This window comes from Pseudopipra pipra, chromosome 9 (genome assembly GCF_036250125.1).
Source record: "Pseudopipra pipra isolate bDixPip1 chromosome 9, bDixPip1.hap1, whole genome shotgun sequence".
Taxonomy (NCBI): Eukaryota; Metazoa; Chordata; class Aves; order Passeriformes; family Pipridae; genus Pseudopipra; species Pseudopipra pipra.
In genome coordinates this window covers 10695725-10715803 of record NC_087557.1, presented here as the reverse complement: position 1 = coordinate 10715803, position 20079 = coordinate 10695725, and the positions used below count along the sequence as shown (strand labels likewise).

The 20079-nt window shown below is 43.8% G+C and overlaps 1 protein-coding gene across 9 annotated transcripts in view; it reads left to right on the top strand.

Annotated features, from left to right (window-relative positions):
* Positions 1-9020: 9020 nt before the first annotated feature.
* NTNG1 (netrin G1) overlaps positions 9021-20079 on the top strand; it is a 150025-nt gene continuing 138966 nt past the window's right edge. For 2 of the 9 annotated variants that reach the window (XM_064664544.1, XM_064664546.1), the window contains exons 1-2: positions 9021-9220; positions 15238-15937. In XM_064664544.1, coding sequence (XP_064520614.1) covers positions 15692-15937 — 246 coding nt within the window. In that variant the 5' untranslated portion in view covers positions 9021-9220; positions 15238-15691. Of the gene's footprint in view, positions 9221-9528; positions 10328-15237; positions 15938-20079 lie in introns of those variants that run through there. The other 7 variants (XM_064664549.1, XM_064664548.1, XM_064664547.1 and 4 more) reach the window with 6 other exon arrangements.

The window sequence follows — 20079 nt, the reverse complement described above, 5'->3', positions numbered from 1 at the left end:
TTCAAATTCAGAACAATGTATAGCTTTGTTTTTACAAGTAAATAGATGAACTATTGTTAGCATGAACTTGTAGCATAACATAGCTTCCTCTGAAAAGTCAAGGTATTATTTTGAGGGTAAAAAACAAAAAGCTGTAAAGTAATTTTTAAATGTGCATATAGGTTTATAATATTTAAATTAGACTAAATAGTAGACCACATTTTAATTTTATTCCCTCCCAAACGCCATAGTAAATAAGATAAAACTTTGAGTTTGTCTAAGTTTACAACTAGATTTCAGACGTGAAGAAAAAAAAAATTGTCAATGAAAGTTCTTTCCAATATCCTGTTATATTGAGTGTAAATATGAGTATCAGACACACAAATCATTATTTCCTATTAAAAAAAAAGCTGAAGGAAACTTCAGAAATAAAAGAACTAATCTCATCTACCAATTTGTGTAGAAAAGCATACCTTCTTTTTGTTCTGAACTACAAAAACATCTGTATTGTTGTTTATGTATTTTTATACAAATTGTTTATGTATTGTTTATGTGTTTTTGATACAAACCACAATTCAATCTGCTAAAATCTGTTTTGATGTGTAGACCCTATGCTGTAACCTAATAAAGCAATTGAACTGACCATACTTGTAGCAAGAGATTCAGCTTTTCAATAAATGCAATGCCCTTTCCTAAAACCCATTACAAGTAAGCTGTTAATTTGTAGCTGCAGAATTCTGATGATGATTACAAAATGCTCTTGAAGTTACTGTTTTGTAGTAATACAGCAACACAACCATTTTCATAGCAAATCCAGTCAAGCACAATGTTTTCATCATTGTAAATTTGAAAACATAATTAGTGATCTATCTAGTTACCTGAAACAGTTGGATAGTGCTGCCCTTCACTGGTTCAGAACGGTATACCACAAATCACAACTAATGGCTACCTGACAAAAGTGTGGCTCGGTCACATGAAAACTGAGTTTTCCCTACTTCTCCCTCCAGGACTTCCACACTTCTATCAAATGAACACCCAGAACTGCTCTTCATAATCCAAATTTTCAAGTAGTAAATGATTTTATATACTTATTTGTCCCTTTCATTGGGAGGGATAAGGTAGTTGCAAGTACTACTATCCTTGCCCATTGTTCTTGTGTTTTTATCCCATGTCAGAGCACTACTGTAACTCCCTCCTCAATGTTAAATTATGTTTTTCCTTCATGAAAGGAATCCATCAACAACAGAACAATGGAAATTATCCCTGGAGTGTTTCTATTCAATATTAAAATATTGGACCAATTAAAAGTGGTACTAAGTAATGTCCATATTTGTGTAGGAACACGTGCGGGATTGGGTAAATAACCAGTAATTCTCAACTCATGCATTTTACCCTGCTGAGGGAACAGAATATAGCTGGTTCTTTAACACAGCAAATGTAATAGTCATTGTGTCCAAACATTAGGTTCCATCTGGGAACTGAATTTAGCTTAGCTGGTTGTTTCAGCTAGTTATCACATACATACTATGAGACCTCCATGTCTTTAAAAAAGCTGTTTTTAAAAGGAAATACATTTAGGATAGTATCAACAGCTAGAAGGTCTCTGATGACAGATGATGAATTACTGTTAATTACTGTATTACTATATGCAGCAAGTCCAACCTTAGATGCATAACTCAAATGAGAGCAGTGTTAGCTTCTGTACACAAAGGCAAGCAGTAGGCCCTGACTCCAAGTCCTGATAAATCTATCTGCTAAAAAAAAGCCCAAGTATATGAAATATTTTCAAAATATAGAATCAAAAGAGAGAGCCTCCATTTCAAAAACAGGTTCAATATTTTTTGACAAACAATCTATTCCTATTTATAATATATTGTGTTTACTATTATATTTGAAAAATGGCTGAAGCTTGCATTGGTGCTGACCATTTCTATAGAATATTTCATTCCTAAAAGCCTTTTTGGAAGTACAAAAAAAACCTTGCTGTGCACACTGTGGATCAATTGTATTGACAGCTGTACCCTATGGTCACCCATGCAGGTAAGTAGGCTCACCCAGAACTCAGTTCTTTTAGAGCAACATAAGCCTCAGTGAAGCTCTGTGTGCCTGTGTGTTTCCAGCAGAAAGAGTGCCCAAGCAGAAGATGAACTGAGCAGACAGAAATTCAGAATATAGGAAATTTTTGAAAACTTTCCTCCAAAGTACCTTGGACAATTCCATTCAGGGCGTTTGTCACCATAAAGATGGCTGAGTCATCCCAGCCCAGTTACTTTGAACCCATCCTTATTAGAGCACCCTACTTGCATTTGATTAATAAGTATTGGCTCATGAATAGCACCTGGACTTTTATCATCTTTGTCTCCTACAGAATGCATAATGATAGCATGAAAATGCTCCAGATAAATCTCTTCCATCTCCTCTCTTATTTCATGGTGGAATATTAAGGTTTACTTTTTCTGGAAGGTTTGGCCAATTTCTGAGGACCCTCATGTCATCACCGCTACTAACCACAACTAATGAACTGACTAGTTAAAGTGCCAACAAAGACAAGAGTTAACAGTTGGTTGGAATAGTATAAATAAAAACAGAACAAATATATAAATAAGTACGTACAAAACCGACTAACAGAACATTTCATGCTTTGTTAAACCTTTGGTGTTAGCATATCACTACCTTTCCCAAAAAGTTAGCTCAGCCTACTCTGGAAAGATGGCAATTTCCTGTGCAGTTTAGCAAACCACAGTTATATGTGACTTCACTGAAGATGAAGTCACAAACTACATTCCACCAAGTACCAGAAATCAGTGTTAAAATCTGATCCAATTTGTTAAGCAGGGGTCATGAGCACAGCTACAGCTTTCAGCCCAGCAGCTGCTGCCGGCTGTGCCCACACCGTAAGGAAGAGCAGTCACACCGTGCCGCACCGCCGGCCCCAGGCGGGACAGCCATTAACAGCAATACAACCCTAAGGCTTTGTCAGGAGGCTTCTCAGCTTCTGGTTTCTAGGAAATGATGAAATCTGAAAAAACTGGGCTCTGAAGGGAGGAATCAATAGGTGAGAGAAGGATGTACCTATATCTGCTACCCTGCACCGCTCTAGTATATTGTTCTGCACCGTGTAGAGTCATTCTCTGTCCAACTGCTGGAGTGACTTTGACCCCAAGTAGGTCATTTCCTTCTTTTCACTGCAGAGCTGAGGACTGATGCTCTCATAACTGATGTTTCCTTCCCTGCATTGCTGGCATTTTCCACATTTCTGTCTATATTTTACTTAGGATACAGCAGCAAAGACTTTTATATTAGACACTTCTCTTTTTTTAATAATTATCAACTATTTTTTTCCTAAAAAATAGATGTGTGAAGTATTTGTTATTTGCAAAAGAAAACATTTAATTTAATGACATATCTGTTCACAAAACAAAACACCAGTGACTGAAAATAGAATATATGCTACCACTTTGTGAAAGTCATTTACAGCACAGAAAGACCACTTTGGCAGACACATTTATGTCTATACAAGATTAGATTTTGCATTTATTATGGGCATGTGGCATATTATTAATTATTAACACCAAAAATAAATGTTTGTGTTTGCAGAAAAACAAGCTGCTAAATTCTGAAAAAATATTGTTGAGGATTTACACATTGTGTCATGTGTGTTATGTAAATGGGAACAGCAGAGATTCAGTATTTATTATTAGAACAAAACATTTTTCATTCTGCAAGTGGAAATCCAGGCTATAATTTACGTGCATCTCTGAATCAACAAGTCCAATACTTAAGAACAGGATTTTGTGTAAAAAGAACTGACTTTGTTTTCTCACTGAGGGTACACTCTGTGGAACTCCTTTGCTGCATTCCCTGGGGAACTGCATGGGAATTACAAAAACACTGCTCCCAGGAGACCTGAAATGGTTCATTTTCTATCCTAGACCTGAGGAAGGAGTAATGGGGTCCCACTCTCTGCTAGCACAAAATAGTCCCAGCCACATTAATAACCCTGCTGATGAGGTAGTCTTCCTCCCAGATTTCATACATACCCTATTTCAAGATTTCAGACCACGATGTTCTGGTCAAAGAAGCTCTCAGCCCTGAAATATGATTGGGAAAGATCTCCTTACCCTCTAAGGAGAAAAAGTCATTATCAAGCTATATGGAAATGGAGGCAGGAGTCAGACTGGCATATTTCTTTATGTAGTGTGCATCAGTGTAACATCATACTCCCAGCTGGCTGCCCAGATTACCTTACTCAGAGGCGTGCCTCCACCAGCCTTTTCCATTAAAACTTCCCAGTGCTGCTAGCTGGGTCCACTCTGTGCAGAGCATTGTGATAGAAACCCTGGTCTGGACAAGGCACCTGTAGCTGCCAGCATGCTTCTTCTGTCATCTGTCATCCATCCTGCTCAGAGAAAACCTCTTGCAAACTGTACTGTGATGGAGGTTTCAGAGTGAGGGGTGACATTTTTTTCAGTAGCCTCCTTGTCCTGTGCCCTTGAGCTGTGTTGAAGCTCAAGCAGTGTCAAAACACTGCTTAGGGATATCTGTGTTTTCAGTGCTTCACCAAACAGAGTCAGGATTTGTCTCCCTGCTTGCACAAATCATAGAACAGCCTGGGTTGGAAGGGACCTTAAAGATCATCTAATTCCAATCCCCCGGCCGAGGGCAGGGACACATTCCACTAAAACAGGTTGCTTAAAGCCCCATCCAACCCTGCCTTGAACACTTTCAGGAATGGGGCATCACCAGCTTCTCTGGGCAACCTGTTCCGGTGCCTCATCATCCTCACAGAGTAAAGGATTTCTTCCTAATATCTAATCTAAACCTATACCTTTTCAGTTTAAAGTCATTCCCCCTTGTCCTATCACTAAATGCCCTTGCAAAAAGTCCCTCTCCAGCTCTCTTACTAGCCTCCTTTAGGTACTGGGAGGGGCTATAAGGTATCTCCAGAGTCTTCTCTTTTCCAGGTTGAACAACTCCAACTCTAATGCAGAAACCTTTTGGTTTTGTCATTTATCTCAATACAGTTTTCCAGTCATGCTCTTGTAAATGACACGCTGCAGGCACTAAAGGTGGAAGCCCAGACCAAAATTCAAATTCTAGCCAACCAATTGACTTTACAGAAGGTTAAACTACCATGGGCAACGCAGCAATAAAGTGGACAGACAAGCTCTGCCCCTGGGAGAATATGCTGTTTCTTGGCATTTCTACCCCTGACTCAGCTCAGCGGGGGAAGCAGGGGCAAATTAGCACTACTCTTGTTCTTGTCTCCCACACCTTTTGCCTGCTGCTTCACAAGACCTCCTTCAGTTGGCAGCAAAAGAGGTCAGAAAGACATATGCAGTGTAATGGAGGAGCAGAGCAGCACATGGAGCAGGCAGTGCTCCACAGGAGCACCAATCCACTCTCTGCACAGCAAGACCTTCCCTAATGGCACTGAGCCCCCACCACCTGCATTCACTGCTTCCTCTCCTCTGCCATGCCAGGGCAGCGGCCCCACCACGATCAGCCTCTCTGTTTAGAGAGCAGGCCTCAGCTGCTGCATCACATCACATCTGCACATTTCACTTTGGGCCCCAGATACCACTATGCTGAAACACTGGACTTCAGGCAGGAAAGCTCCCATTGCCTTTGGATACATTTCCAGGGACACTTACTACTTCAGACAAAGCCAGGTACTCTGCTACTGCCCAGAGCAGCAGTCCTCTGCTGTGGGGAAATGCATTAATAAAATAATTCTGCTGTATCATTAGAGGTCAACTCGGACTAGAGCAGGTAATAAAAGATTCATAATAGCACATGAGGGGATGCACTAAATAGCCAAACCACAGCTTGAAATCATGCAAAGCTTGTTTAGATTTAGGACTTGGTTAAAAACTTGCAGTTCAGATGGTGTTTCACAGAAAAGTTTGCAATCAGCGATATCACTTCAGTACCAGCAATTTATGCTGCTTCCAGTATAAATTATGCCTTGTAGCAAAGAGTGTCCTAATAGGCATAGGTGCTCCCATGTTCAGGCCAGTAATCAAAAATTAATCCTTTTCCCTGATTCTGTTAGGGGCCAATGCCAGCTATTACTGAGAAGACATAAGAAATACTGCTGGAAGCACTTTCAAGATAACACTTTCCCCATGTTGTGACTTTCCATCCTTTGGTATTTAGCAAATGTCTAAAGCTTCCCGTTAGTCAATTTCCAATCCTGTAAGGCAGCAGTGGGACCTGCAGTGGTCTGTATGTTTTCAAATATTCCTTTCAAACTTTAGTTAATCTTATCTTCTGTCTACATATCAAATCTGCTTTAGGAATCCTGCTAAAGTCCAGCCTCAAGGTGCTGTGACAGCAAGTTACCCAGTCCATTTACATGTGAACAATCATTACTCACTACTAAAGGAGCTGTCAGAAATTCAATACAGGCATTGGTGCAGTATTTTCAGTTTGGTTATAAAAGCATCGTCCTTTCCCCATTTAACTCCATCTTATGACTCTAAAAAGAACAAAACCAACACAGACCAGTCTTCTCTGGCTGCTGAATTCCATCTGCTTTTCCATCCTTTCAACAGCCTTTGACAAAGAATTTAAATCAGATCCCTTTTTTCTGATGAGTTTAAAATTTGGCTGTGAATTTGGCCACATTCTCAGAGTGGATCTGATTTTTGGCCATCATTTTTACCAGCAAGGCACATCTAATCTCAGTCTTGGTGACACTGCACTCAAACCAGCTGCTCTAGCTTTGATACAGAAGAGGCTCATTAGCATGAAGAACTTAATGATGTTTGACATATCAGATGACGCGGTCCTGCCTTTAATCTTTGCGGCCAGCCAGTCCCACCAGCCAGGTAATGGTCTCAGCAGAGAGGCCAAAGAGTCTGTGTGGAGGAGAGAAAACTTCCAACACAGCTCTGTAGGCGAGGTTTAGGGCATATGCCCAGAACAGCACAAGGTACAGGGTAGGTGTGAATGGCACACTCAGCTCTGCCCTCCACCACGTACACCACTGTCACTGGCATTATTGGGACATGAAGACCTACGCTCTCCACACGTGGAAAGCAGGTATCCTCTCCCAGTTCAAGTCTAAAGCAAGAGAGCACTCCTTGAGTGCTCCCACACTATTCACCTTGCAGTCTGGCCCACAGCCACACAAAGCCACCACCCATGGAGCACCTCCAAGGCAGAGAAACCCCACAGCTGTCACGGGCAGTGGAGCTGGTCCATCCACACGTGCCACTGCAGGGACTTGGCTCAGTGCGTATGGTCTCTTGCACTCTGCTGTACAGCCCTCCATCTGTCCTGTAATTAGGAAAACAACCCTTTTCTTCCAACTGCAGTGAAACTCTGCCCCTCTTCTTTCTCTGCCCCATGGACTCGCAATGCCTGACACATTCCAGTTCAAGTGGAATGAAAAAATTACTGATTTCCACCTTCTATCCTTTTGAACCACTTCAGGGACCAGAAGGCTGCAAGCAAAGCAAGAACTACTAGGGGGGCTGAAAATCCCTGAAGCTGAATTTTCCCACCTCTTTGATCATTCCTGGCTTTCCCACACAAAAAAACTTTTCCATGTATGTGGTACCTGCACTAAGACAGCCACAAAGATTCCAGAGAATGAACGAAAAGGGCAAAACACCACTGCCCACACAGAGAAACAAATGCTGGGAGGAACTAGGAGGTATCTTCTTTTATTTTGCCGCTTTAGCTGGCATAGGAGAAAGAATTAAAACGTCCTTTCTAATGGCTTCTGCCAGTTATTTACACAACCTACCAAATTCCACGGCTCAGATGAAGAACAAATCTCTTACTCTACCAGAAATCCCCTGCCTCGTTTCAGCTAGTTATCTACTGGCATTGTAAACGTAAAATTTTGTCAACAAAATACAATGGCACTGTTGCCTACATAAACATATTTAACACCTCTTAACATGCAAAACACGCAAACAAACGATAAACTTGGCTCCTGAGCGTTCACAATGCAGCCAGTATCCCACTGCCCAGCGCTCCTGGGCACCTGCAGTCGGTCAAATTCCCTAACCAAATAGTTGCCAGGAGTAAGCACAATTCCTACACGGGACTCACTAGTCATTATTAGTTTTAGATACTGTTTTGTAGCTTGGAGAAATATGAAAGGGAGAAGTGTGTGTCTCTCGTTTAAGCGATAGAAGTAGAGGACGTGCAGGAGGGAACCGGGCAGCACAGCAGAACGCGGGGCCGGAGTTTTCCCGTCTTTCAGGAGCGCGGAAGGGCTGGTACGGGGCGGGCGGTCACGGCAACTCCAGCACAGCCCAAGTCGCTCTCCCTCCCTGTTTCGGTGGCACTTAGGTGCTGCGGGCGCAGGACGAACCGGCGCTTCCCCGGCCCGCCCAGCACTGCGGAGGGACCCTCCGGCGAGGCGGAGGGGACGCTGCCCTGTCCCCGCGGTCAAGCGCCGGTGCGCTGGGGTCAGCGCGCCGGGCTCCGGGCTCGGACGGCAGCAGCAGTGACAGCATCTCCGCCCGTGCGCTACCCGGCTGAAGCCGAAATAAAACGGGAAAATTAAGGCGAAGGGAGCGGCCGCAGCCCCACCGGCTCCTGGGCGGCTCCGGCTCGGGCCGGGGCGGTGGGTCCCGTCCCGGTGCCCCCCCGGCGGGGCAGGCGGCGCCGGCGGTCCGCCCGCGGGGGCGGTGGGGCGGGGAGCGCGGCGGCGGGGGGGCGGGCGCGGCGGCGGCGCTAGGGCCGCGCGTAGCGCGGGCCCGGAGGTGGGGTAGCTGCCGCCGCCCCGCTCGCCGGCAGTCGCGGGGAGGTCGCTCCGAAGTGAGGAGGCGCTGCCGCCGCCCCCCGAAGTTTGGCCGCGCCGCCCGAGACCTCCGCGCCGCAGCCCCGGCCAGGGGTGCGCTCCGCTAGCCCCGCGCCTCATGCCGCGGCCACCGGCGCCCCGACTGGGGCCGCCCCCGCCCTGAGCGGCGGTGGCGGGCGGGGAGCCCCCGCGGGCATCGCCCGCCCGCCGCCCCGCCGAGCGCCGGAGGAGTGCGGCCGCCCGCCCGCCGCGCGCCGCCCGCGCCCCGCCAAACTTCGACGCCGACAAGTGCCGGGGGCCAGCGGCGGCCCCGCCGAGCCCCGCCGCGACCCGCCGGCAACTTTGCGGGGAGGAGCACCCCCGCCCCGCCCGCTCCGCGGCTCCTCATGCCGCCGCCGAGGGAGCCCCAGCGCGTCCCGGCGCCGCGGCGGCTCCGCGCCGCCCCGCGGTGAGGCTCGGGCAGCCCGAGCCCGCAGGGTGAGTACCGCCCGCCCGCCGCCCGGGGCGCGATGGGGCGGGGGGGCAGCGCGGCGCGGAGGGGCCGGTGCGTGTGCCGGGGGTGTGTGCGGGGTCCCCCCGCCGGGCTCCGGCCGCCGACCGAGGGCGGATCGGCGCGGGCCGCGCGCCCCCTGCCGCCCGCGCGGAGCGGAGCGCGGCGGGGGCCGGGGCTGGGGCCGGTCGGGGCGGTACCTGCGCGGTGCCTCCTCCGCCGGAGCCGGAGCTCGGACCGGGCCGGGCTTTGAAGGGTCGCGGGCGGTGGGAGAGCCCCGAGGGAGCGCGAGCCCTGAGGGAGGGGCGCGTCCCTCGCGCGGCGCCCGCCCCGCAGCGCGGATTCACCCGCGCGGGGGCCGGGGGAGAGCGGCGGTCCCGGTGCGCAGAAGGCGGGGGCGGCGGCGCAGGGCATCGCCCCGCCGGCGAGGAGCGGCGGGCAGGTCACTGGTACCCAGCCTGGAAACAGTTGCTCCCTTGCATCGGAAACTGCAGGCGGCTTTCCTAAACATTCACATGCACGCAGAACCGCCAAAAGAAACCCCGCATGGCGGTGAGCAGCGCAGATCGGCTGAACCCGATAAAACAGATGCTTTTATACTCTCAAAGTTGGTGCATTTGCGTTTTTGGCCTCTGCTGAATATACTTTTATTGTTCTGCAATCAACTTTTCAATATTCTGCATCTGATGTGGTAGGAGCCAGCCTCACTTCTGCAGAGATGTTATCGGAGACAGTGAGTGGAACAAGCCGTGGAGATGCTTTTAAAGAGGGAATAAATCACTGTCTTGCCTAGGGACAATGCGGTTGAGGATGAGCAGCTGTGGCCTGGGAAGCCCGTCAAAGGGAATAAAACCACAGCAGAGCTTCCCCTGGCTTGTTTTTTTTGCTGTTGTTGTGGGGGGGGGTTGGTTTGGTTTGGTTTTTTCATGTGGAAAAAAATAAACTTTGATTTCTGGCATATTTTTGGACCTTGAAAGAACAATCACCAGAGAGTTTCCAGCAGTTAGTGGCGATAGTGGGACGGAGTTCTGAACTTTGCCATCGACCCTCAGCCCTCTGACACTGATAAGAAGCGGCACCAACTTTCTAGCTACGTATGTAAAATATAGCAATAGCACAGAACAAATTCAGTGACCAGTAGGCATTCATTTTTGAGGCTAAGAACTTTCAGTTAGAAAGTCACCAGCTCACACCCTAACTTGAAAGCTTGGTAGCCCTTGTACCCTGGATACACTGTGTGAGGAGCATGTATTACCTTATTGAGGGTGAAAAAGAATAATAATTAAAAAAGAAATTAACTGTTCCAAATGCTAACTTAAATTCCCAGAGGAAATACTTGCAGAACAGATTGATGCTAGGTACAGAGATATTGAAGACAGTAAGCCCCCATCATAAAGATTCTGGAGGAAAAAAAGCAGCTACGTAACTAAGGCTCTAAAACTTAAATAGCTGAAGTGCATTTTACTCCATATGCTGACAGCTGATGATACCTGGCAAGTAATAGCAGTGGTAGTATGATGTGTCACTCAGGAAAAAATAATGTGGGAAAACCAAAAGTATTTCAAATATAGTGCGTAATCCCAGTTTTTTGGTAGCAGAACACTGTATTTTCTTTTCTTCAGCCAATAGGTATTGACATTTTAAATTTCTCCTGAGGCAAAAAAACTTTTCTCTGCTAAATAGTTAAATAAGCTGGATAATGGAACATAAACTTTGTTTGGAGCAGCATTTGAGTCTAAAGACATCAAAGCAATTGTTTGAGTATGCTGCTTTCATACAAGTATTGACAGAAATAATGTATATTGTTAAATACAGGTGCCCTCCTTCTTTGCATAGATGAGTGATTTTGCATTTATGAAAGGGGCCAGTTTGAATATGTACCAGGTTCTCAAGTTGCCTAGGTGTAGCATGGTAAAAAACACTTGAGGTTTATTAAATGTAAGTTGCATGAGAGTTAGTTCTGTTTTGTAATACACATTATTTCCTATGTTCTAAACTTACTTTAAATAATTAATACCTGGAGTGGACACAAAGGAGCTTTTTACTTGGCCTTGTTGGATACATTCATCTGCTGAAACTGTTAGAGATAACAAACTTGAAACATGTTTCCTTTTGGATAAATCTGTTCTGCAGCTGCCGGTGTTGGGAGGTGACAGCCAGCACTCCTTGCCTGCCTTCCTTATTTTAACCAGTTCTCCTCGGGCCGCCATGCACTGTAATCACTGGGTTTGGCTCTCGTTCCTGCTCGTGCGTGGTGGCAGAGTGCACTTGATCCAATGCATGGGCAGTGTGAGAGGTGATGGCTCGTTATTTTATCACCTCCTTCACGTACCTGCATTTGCCAAAGAGGAAGGCCCGGAGCCCACCCCTGTGGATTGCACAGTGACTTCCCAGCAGGGAGCTTGTGCAGGGCATCCAGCCGATGTGGTTTGTGTGGAGGGAGTTATCTGGGGAAAGGGGTGGATTATCACAGTGATGGAAGGAGGCAGAGGAGGAGTGTTTGCTACCAACACCTGATGAGATCTGAAGTTCTTCGCTGGCACTGATTCTGCCAAGATACATTTTATTTGTTCTGCGAAGGGGGTATATGCTCCATCAGCAGAATTAGCATGCTACGCGAGGTATGACTTCCCCACCTGGAAAGGGATGGGTGTGCTCAGAGCTCCCTCACAGCAGATGGGTGTGCTCAGAGCTCCCTCACAGCTGATTTTAGTCTGGGGGTCAGCTGCATGCTGTTCTTTCTCAAACGGCTGTAACATATTCACTGTGGCCAGAACATCCAGCACTTCCCAGATGGAGCAGTGTTCAGAGGGAAACGTAGAAGCAGCAGATGTGGCCTTCTGCACCGTTGTCTCCCAATGTTTTCCATATTGCAGAGGCTGTGGCAATGTTCAAGGCCCAAAACGTCCTGCAGTTCATACCGCTGTTGCTCCACAAAGGAGATCTCCAGGAGCCTTGTGCACTGGAGGCTTTGCATACATTAGCTAAAGTCCTTCCAGCAGTTTGCCGTTCCCTCGCTCTCAGTCAGCAGGGAAGCTGATCCCTCTTTGTCACCTCCATGGTCCCCCAACACCCAGGGTGTGCAACTAGCAAAGCACTGCAGGGTGGAGGGGATCAGGGCATTAGTTATTCCTGATTTGTTTGATTACCTTTTTGGAAAGTCAAATGCACAGGCATTACTGGGGACAAAAAAACCCCACATTGCTTTGTATTGCCCACAGCTAGAGGCTTAGGGTACAGCTGTAAACTTCAGAAACGTTATTCTAAACCTTTTTTTTTTCAAAATAATTCAAATAGATATTCCTTAGCAATAGAGCACTGAAATGTAGAGTGCATATTGTGAGTGACTCTGCAGGAATAAATATAAGCAAGACAAATTGTATAGCTCCATCAGAAAAAACCCGGCAGCGCTCAGCACATGATCTTTAATGTGCTTTGGTCAATATCTTTCTTTGTATCAATGGAAGCTCATTAGAAGAAGATATTGCAGACTAACTGAGCCATGCCGTACTAGTTCTTGCCAAAGCTTGACATTTTTAATACATTAATAATATGTCTGTAATGTAATGGAAAACTATTAATCAGAACTGGTTATATGCCAGAAATTTAAGCTATAATTGGCTGCTTCTTGTCAGGAATGTCTGTCGTACACTGCTACAGCTGCTTAATGCTCGGATGTCTTGCACTCCCCTGCACTTTTTTACTTGTCAGTACACTAAATTCAATCGATGTTATAGTCTATAATTCTGTGTAACGACCATCATTATGACTGGCTTACTTTAATGAGAATTCGTTATATGGGAAGTAGTTTAGCACAGTGTGTTAAGGTAGTGGCTTGCTTAACATTTAGTCCTATCCAGTCCTGTTTATTAGTGGATCTGGGTCTCAGTATTTATAAAAGGTTATTGGTAACTGAAGAGCTAGCAAGGAAGATTTTTTGCCTGAATATGTAAGCTTGTTGTCTAAGGATAATTAAATGCAGTAACTTCTTTTTTCTATACATACACAAAAAAATATTATTCCAGCTATGATCAAGCCTTCTCCAATAAAGAGTATTTTATTTGCCATAAATTTAAAATAATTTGGCTCCTTTTCTAGCAGAGTAATTGTTTCCCTTTTTTATAATGACTGTTCTAAGCTAGGGAGTCTTGGGGATGGTTTTTTTCCCCTTAAAAATAGTAAAATACATTGGAAAGGACCAGAGGGAAGAGTATGAGATGTCTTTAAAATGACATGGAAAGTGTACTCTGAATTACTGAAGTTCAAAATAATAAGTAAACGCTCCCATTGAAAACAAAAAACTACAGTCTAAGGTTCCTACAAAAACAACGGTACTACATAGTGTGCTCCTTGAAAAGATTTAATTTTAATTTGGTCTTAGATATTTCTGCTTTTGTGTCAAATTCAGATTTGAAGCTTAAATATGTTTGAACTAATTGAGAATGATTATTGCATGAAAATTCAGATATTTGCCGCGTATTCTGATAAAATACATGAGAGTTGTATGGTAACACTTGATAAAATGAATATAATGGAAAATTGCATTTACGTCCATACGGCAATTATTGTAAATTACTTTGCTATGGAAACACAATTCAACCATCTGTTGGCATTTCATGGTGTCTGTAGTTTAGCTCAGTTTAGGATGAAGCATTATTTAAGTATAGGGAGGCTGCTTGCAAATAGCTTTGAAGATAAGTTTTGAAAATGCACACTACCAATGTGACATGCTAAGGAGCTTACCAGGTCACAAACTGCTTCCCGTGGTTTTGGGGTATAGGAGGGTTCATGACATTGGGCATAATTTAAAACTGTGAAGCAAAGCAGGCTGCAGAAAGCGGCGACTTACGGTTGTTGCTTAACATCTGTCTGATGGGTTTGCTTAGATTTTAGCATCCAGACAAAGGAATTGTAGAGGTGCTGTGGCAGTTGGCTGAAATCCTCATCCTGCCGTGTGGCATGGGCTGACACCAGGCACAAGCTGGAGTTCCTAGCCTTGATTTTCCTTGTCCGTGTTAGGGCCCTTATTCTGTCTTTGCCGTTTCCCTTGTACATAATTTGTATTTTTACCTGTGTTTTTTAAGAAATACATATTTTAATATGTTGTGATAGCATTATATAGTTAGTATATAACTATAGTATATAGTATATTATTAGTATATAGTTAGGTAGTTGTATATAGCATTTTATACCTGTAATAGTGTGACTGAGGTGTTACAAACTAAGGGAATTTCTGTTTCCTTTCTGAAGAGAGGAAAAGGCATATATCTGCTGTGAAATAATTGCTGAGTACTCAGGTACAGCCACACTCAAACCTAAGAAAGTAAGAGGGGGAAAACATCCTTATAATAAACTACAAATAAGCCATTATCCTTATCAGTAGTTTGTCATCAGTGTAGTCAGTAAATCACAGTGCAAAGAAAAAAAAAGGAGCACAGCTCTTCCAATGCAAATGAGGAATTTCAAGGAAATTGAATTGTGCTTGCCATATCTTCATTATTCTTAAAAAAAAAAAATCTAAGAAATGCGTAAGGCTTTGGGAGCTCATTGAGGTCCTTTGGCCAAGAAACTACCAGCACCTGGTGGTCCTGATACACAACTCTGTGTCACTTTAAAAAAAGAACCTTCCTGCTGCTGCCCCACGGTGCTGGGCTGCCTGCTCCCCTGCCTGCCTGCACCATCTGGGCAGTGGTTGAGTTCAGTAGTTTGCTCTCCCGTTTTGCTAGGGTAAAAATACAGTTTTGGAAGCAGGAACCTCTAAATCACCTGGAACATTATAAATTTGTCTTTGTTAGAGAAGAGTTAAACCTTTCATGTCAAAATACTTTTTACTCTGAATGATTTTGGTAGTTTGTTCATTCTAGCACAGCACCCACAGTAAAGGTTATCCATATTATACCAATTTGCTTTATATTGTATCAAACCTCCAAAATGTCAACATATCGTATATTTTGTAATGCATCGATTCTTGGACAATAACTCTAATTTTTATTGTTTCTAAAAGGGTGCTGGTGCCAGAAGAAAAGAATGATTGATGGGAAACAGACACCAGCCTGTAGACACTCATCCTTTTGCTTCGGATACTGATTTATCAGTGTGTCTGGGCATCCCCTGCGAGCCCTGAACACAGAGGATCACTCAGGGTTATCGACAGTGTAGCTGAAGACCTGCAACTTCACAAATTATTATCTGCTATTGGACATCTTTTACAAGAAGCCTGACAGATAAGTTATAAGACAAAGGACAAGCGCTGCATTGCTGTGAAAGGCTGTCATCAGGGCCTGGGTGGCTTCTACCAAAGTCTTTAACATAGTGAAATAAACATCCTATCCTAATGCTTCACATTTGAGTTGGAACCTATTTTATAAATATATACATGTGTATGTACGTATAATCTATAGACCGCACGTAAGCCAGCACTGAGCATCCTTGCGAAGGTGACATAAAAGGATTTAGAAATGTATTGGTCAAGATTCCTGTCACTTCACGCCCTCTGGGTTACTGTCTCCTCCATGATGCAGCACTACCCTTCTGTGTGGGGACACTATGATGTGTGTAAGACTCAGATTTACACAGAAGAAGGAAAAGTATGGGATTACATGGCCTGCCAGCCAGAAGCCAGAGATATGATCAAATATGTAAAAGTGACTCTGGATCCTCCAGACATAACATGTGGAGATCCTCCTGAGACCTTCTGTGCAATGGTAAGGCAAGCTTTTCGTTTTGCATAATTAGTGGGTGTATATTTTTGATAAATGGCTTCAAAATGGAAGCCCTAGAGCACACATGAAATTATCCAAGAAAATCATATTCCAAAATGTGAAAAGTTCTGCTGAACAAAATGCTGAGCAGTACATTAAGCTGGGCAATGTGATGTTCTGCTTATGAGTACTTGACTTGACTTTGCCTGAATTCAGTGTCTCTTTAGGTCAACTTTTAATGTGTCAAAAGCAGCATAAAACTGCTAGTGCGCTAACCCATAGCTGGGGTGGTCTTTGCCTGCATCAAGAAAGACTTGAGTGAACTGATTCCAATACAATCAGTTTAAAGCATCATAGCATGGTATAATTAAGCATAGTTCCCAAACAGTGAGACCAATTGAACTCAAACTGCTGAAGCTTAAAAGTGATAGTAAGAGCTGAGCTGGTAAAGTTTTTCCAGCTAGCCCACACAGCCATAGGCAGCATTGCTAGAGCCTTGCTATTGCACGCAGCAGATAGCATGTACCTGTGCATGTGGACAATGCAGCAAAAAACCCCTGCAAGTGAGGGCCAGCTCCACCATCTGCTCACAGCTTTCTTCTTAACTGGAACTGTAGGCATTCAAGCAACCTAAAAGAGACTAAAGTCAAGCTCCTTATTTTAGATGGTCCTAAAATTAGAGACCGGATTTGGAAATGTTTGGCATGGTAAATGATTGTACAGGTATGAGAAACCAGGCAGACACTATGTATACAGATATATGTATGTATATCAATCTTTTACAGCTGTGCTGCTCCCAAGTGTTTGATAAATCTTGCTGTGAGAGGTCATTTGAGTTAAAGGAGATCTTCAACTTCTTTCTCCTCACAAACTTAGAGGATTCATTTTATTTGCCATTGAATATTTCTGTTAAATATTGAGTGGAAAATACAGTGTTCTTTGACTAGAAAATATGAGTTTGAGATACAAAACATGTACTTACATCTGTTAATGCAGCACCAGAAACTTACATCACATTACCTACGTAATTTAGATTTGAAAAACTAAGGAGTTCTGGTAAGTGAGGTTATGATAACTGAGAAGAGTCTACAAGATACCTATTTGCCTGTGTACAAATCATCATTGCTGGGTGACAGCATCCCCGCAGGAAGGAAATTTGCTTTTAAATGCCTTGTGGCATCATTTTCCACCACTACTGTTCTGTAAGGAGTTCAGATCCAACCACACATCCATTTAGGGCATTATTTGCACGCGTGCAGCTGCTTCCCACATACATTATGGTAATAGCCACGTGATAAATTGCAGAGCTACATGAATAAATTACATTCACTATGAACCTTTGACTGCACCACTTGCTCTCTGCCCACTAATCCATCTCTGCTGACATGGCTTTGACACTCTAAACCTCCAAGCAGTTTCAAGCAGCCACTGTTTAGAAACAAATAAGAGCCATGTGCCCCACATAATATCATCTTTTCTTTTTTCTTAATCTTGAAATATATTTTCTCCCTCTGAATAGTACTGGCTGTGATTTAGCCCTCAGTGATGTTTACTAAACTCATCATGTAATATGAAAAGTTGTTATTTTAATGAAAAAAAAAAACCAACTGTCCAGCAAAACTTGTTTCTTCCTTTTGGTGGAGATAAACATTGCAGCAGTTCCTCTCTTAAGTAATTCCTCGGGTTTCTGAAGGCCTTTGTTATCAGTCCATTCTCTAGTTAGAATAATGATTTTAAACATAAAAGAACCAACCAAACAAAAGACATTTTGATTAAGTATTAAAAATGGTGCCAGAACTCCTCCTGAAAACAGTTGACCTCACAAGGTCATCAATGCTGTGATGTGGGATGAAAGTTTGCTTGGGAATGACCTGAGGTTAGAGCTGTAGCTCCCTTGCATCTTAAGCCTGTGAGATGCATAAGATGCACGACAATCCTCACAGGAAAAGTAGAGAAACAACTGGAGGAGAGGGAGAGAGAGCCTGCACAATGAGGGTGTGTATTTAGTGACGTGAGTTTAGAGTGACTGACTCCTACGTCGTAAACCCTTGCATTTATTTCCAGTATAGCTGTATATTGTACATACACACTATATTTAGATGCACACTGGTAATGGCTTGGCTTATTTGAAACATTAGGAAAATGACAGAAATATTTGATATTCCCAGGGTACTGTCCATGGCCACAGCAGAGCACTCTCATCCCTAGAAATGCTTCACAGCTATCTGTACTATACCTCCATGTAGGAATTGGACATTTCCTTCAAAATGAGCTTTTACATATGCCTTTGGCATTTTTGAGGAGATCTTTTATTTTTGTGTTCATTTTTAGTTTTAGAAAATGAGTTAAGAAGATAGCACTGACATACTTGGAGAAGGTGGGCAGTGGAAAAAAGAGTGCTTTCATGTTAGGCATGTTCTTGTGCTAAAAAATCCCAAATTTGAAGTGACAGAGATGCATAGGTTTCTTTTCACCATGGTGAAGTGCCAAACCAACTTACACAAATGCTTGGTTTTGTGAGTACTGAATATTTGCCTGCTAAACCTGTACCATTGTTTTGTTTTTGAAATCAGGTTAACACTGACTTGGAGAAAGTCAGGGTCCTTTCTGATAATTCTAACAATAAGCAAGGGTACGAAACAGCCAAGTCTGCTTCTGCAGGATGAGAAGGAGGTTGAAGCAGCCTTCTGTTTTATTTCCATATCAGTTCTAGGATCGGGCTTAGTAACTTTCTGTTCACCACAGACTATATGGACTCAGGTAGCTGTTGAGTCTCTGTCAGCTTTTGCTGTAGTATAGATTATATCCTTGAAACAAACCAGACTGAGAGGTTCATCCAAGTCCTGCTGGGAGATTATGGTAGAACCTAAGGCAGTCTGTGAGAGGGAGATGATAATAATCTGCAATAACACACAATGGAGTCATGTGTTGCAATGTGCACAAGCATACAATACAGAGGAGATGGGCAGGTAAATTTGCCTCCTACTTATTTCAGCATATTCCCCATGGAATTAGATGATCCTCCTAGTCCATTATGAATTTTTACTTAATGAGCTTGTTGAGTTTATAGACTGTATAACAGGGTTTTGCATACATAGATTTGTTGCAAAATTCACCTCTCCTAGTTGGCATCTAAGCCCAGCACATGGTAGCTCACTACTTGCAGGTACCTTTGGGTTGTCCCTCTAGAAAAACATTTGTAGGTATTATGGGGAACACGCAGCAGGAAAACTACCCCACAGTTGCTTTTATGCATCTATTCTGAGAATAACATTAGAGTCTCTGGTGACATTCAGTACTGACAACTCTTGAGATTATTCTGAAACCTCAAGCCCCTGGAGTCCTATGATTATGTGAGATTTCCAGCTTTCATTTAAAACATCATCTTATTTGCTTAGTCCTTCTGGTTGCAGGGAAAAGTTTGGAAATGAAACCAAGAAGCTCAAAAAGCAGAAGCCAAATAAATAGCCCTTCAAATTATTATTTGTTTAAAATCTCATCATATTTAAAGTCACTCAGGATTTTTACAGCTTGGAAAGGATTTTGCTCAAGAGAAGAGATGCATGAAAGAAACTTATAAACAAATAAGCGGTTCACTGCTAAGAGCAGTGAACAGTATATAGACATGGAATTGCATGTGTCTGTAAGGAGGATGTGACAGCATCCTACCACAATTAGTATTCATCCTACCAGGATAACCAGCTCCCTGTGGAAAGGGTTGACTGGTCACTTCTGGCTTCCCTGTATGTTTTAAAGCAATTTTTAGTTGTTTAGAGTGAGGCACAAATGCTGGCAGAAGGTGCATGTCTGCTTTCTGTGGTGTTCTTTGAAGGAAATTTGGCTATCTTTTGCCAGTCACAGAGTTGGACTGAACAGCCACAGTGTTAGAGCCAGTGTGACCATTTCTGCAGGTCTGTAATTCATGAACTTTGAGCACTTGGAATTGCTAAGAGTGTGTCTGGCACCGTACGCTTATGCTTAGTTGGCCTGGGAGGAGAGGGAAGGAAGAGGAAGGAAAAGAGAGAAGAGAAAGAAGCTATTTGCATTTGCAGAACTGTGGGATTCACTTTGCAGAGATACTGTAAGCAAATTCTGAAGTACTTGGTGGTGCTAGTTCTTGTGGCTTGCAGCATTTCCATTTACTA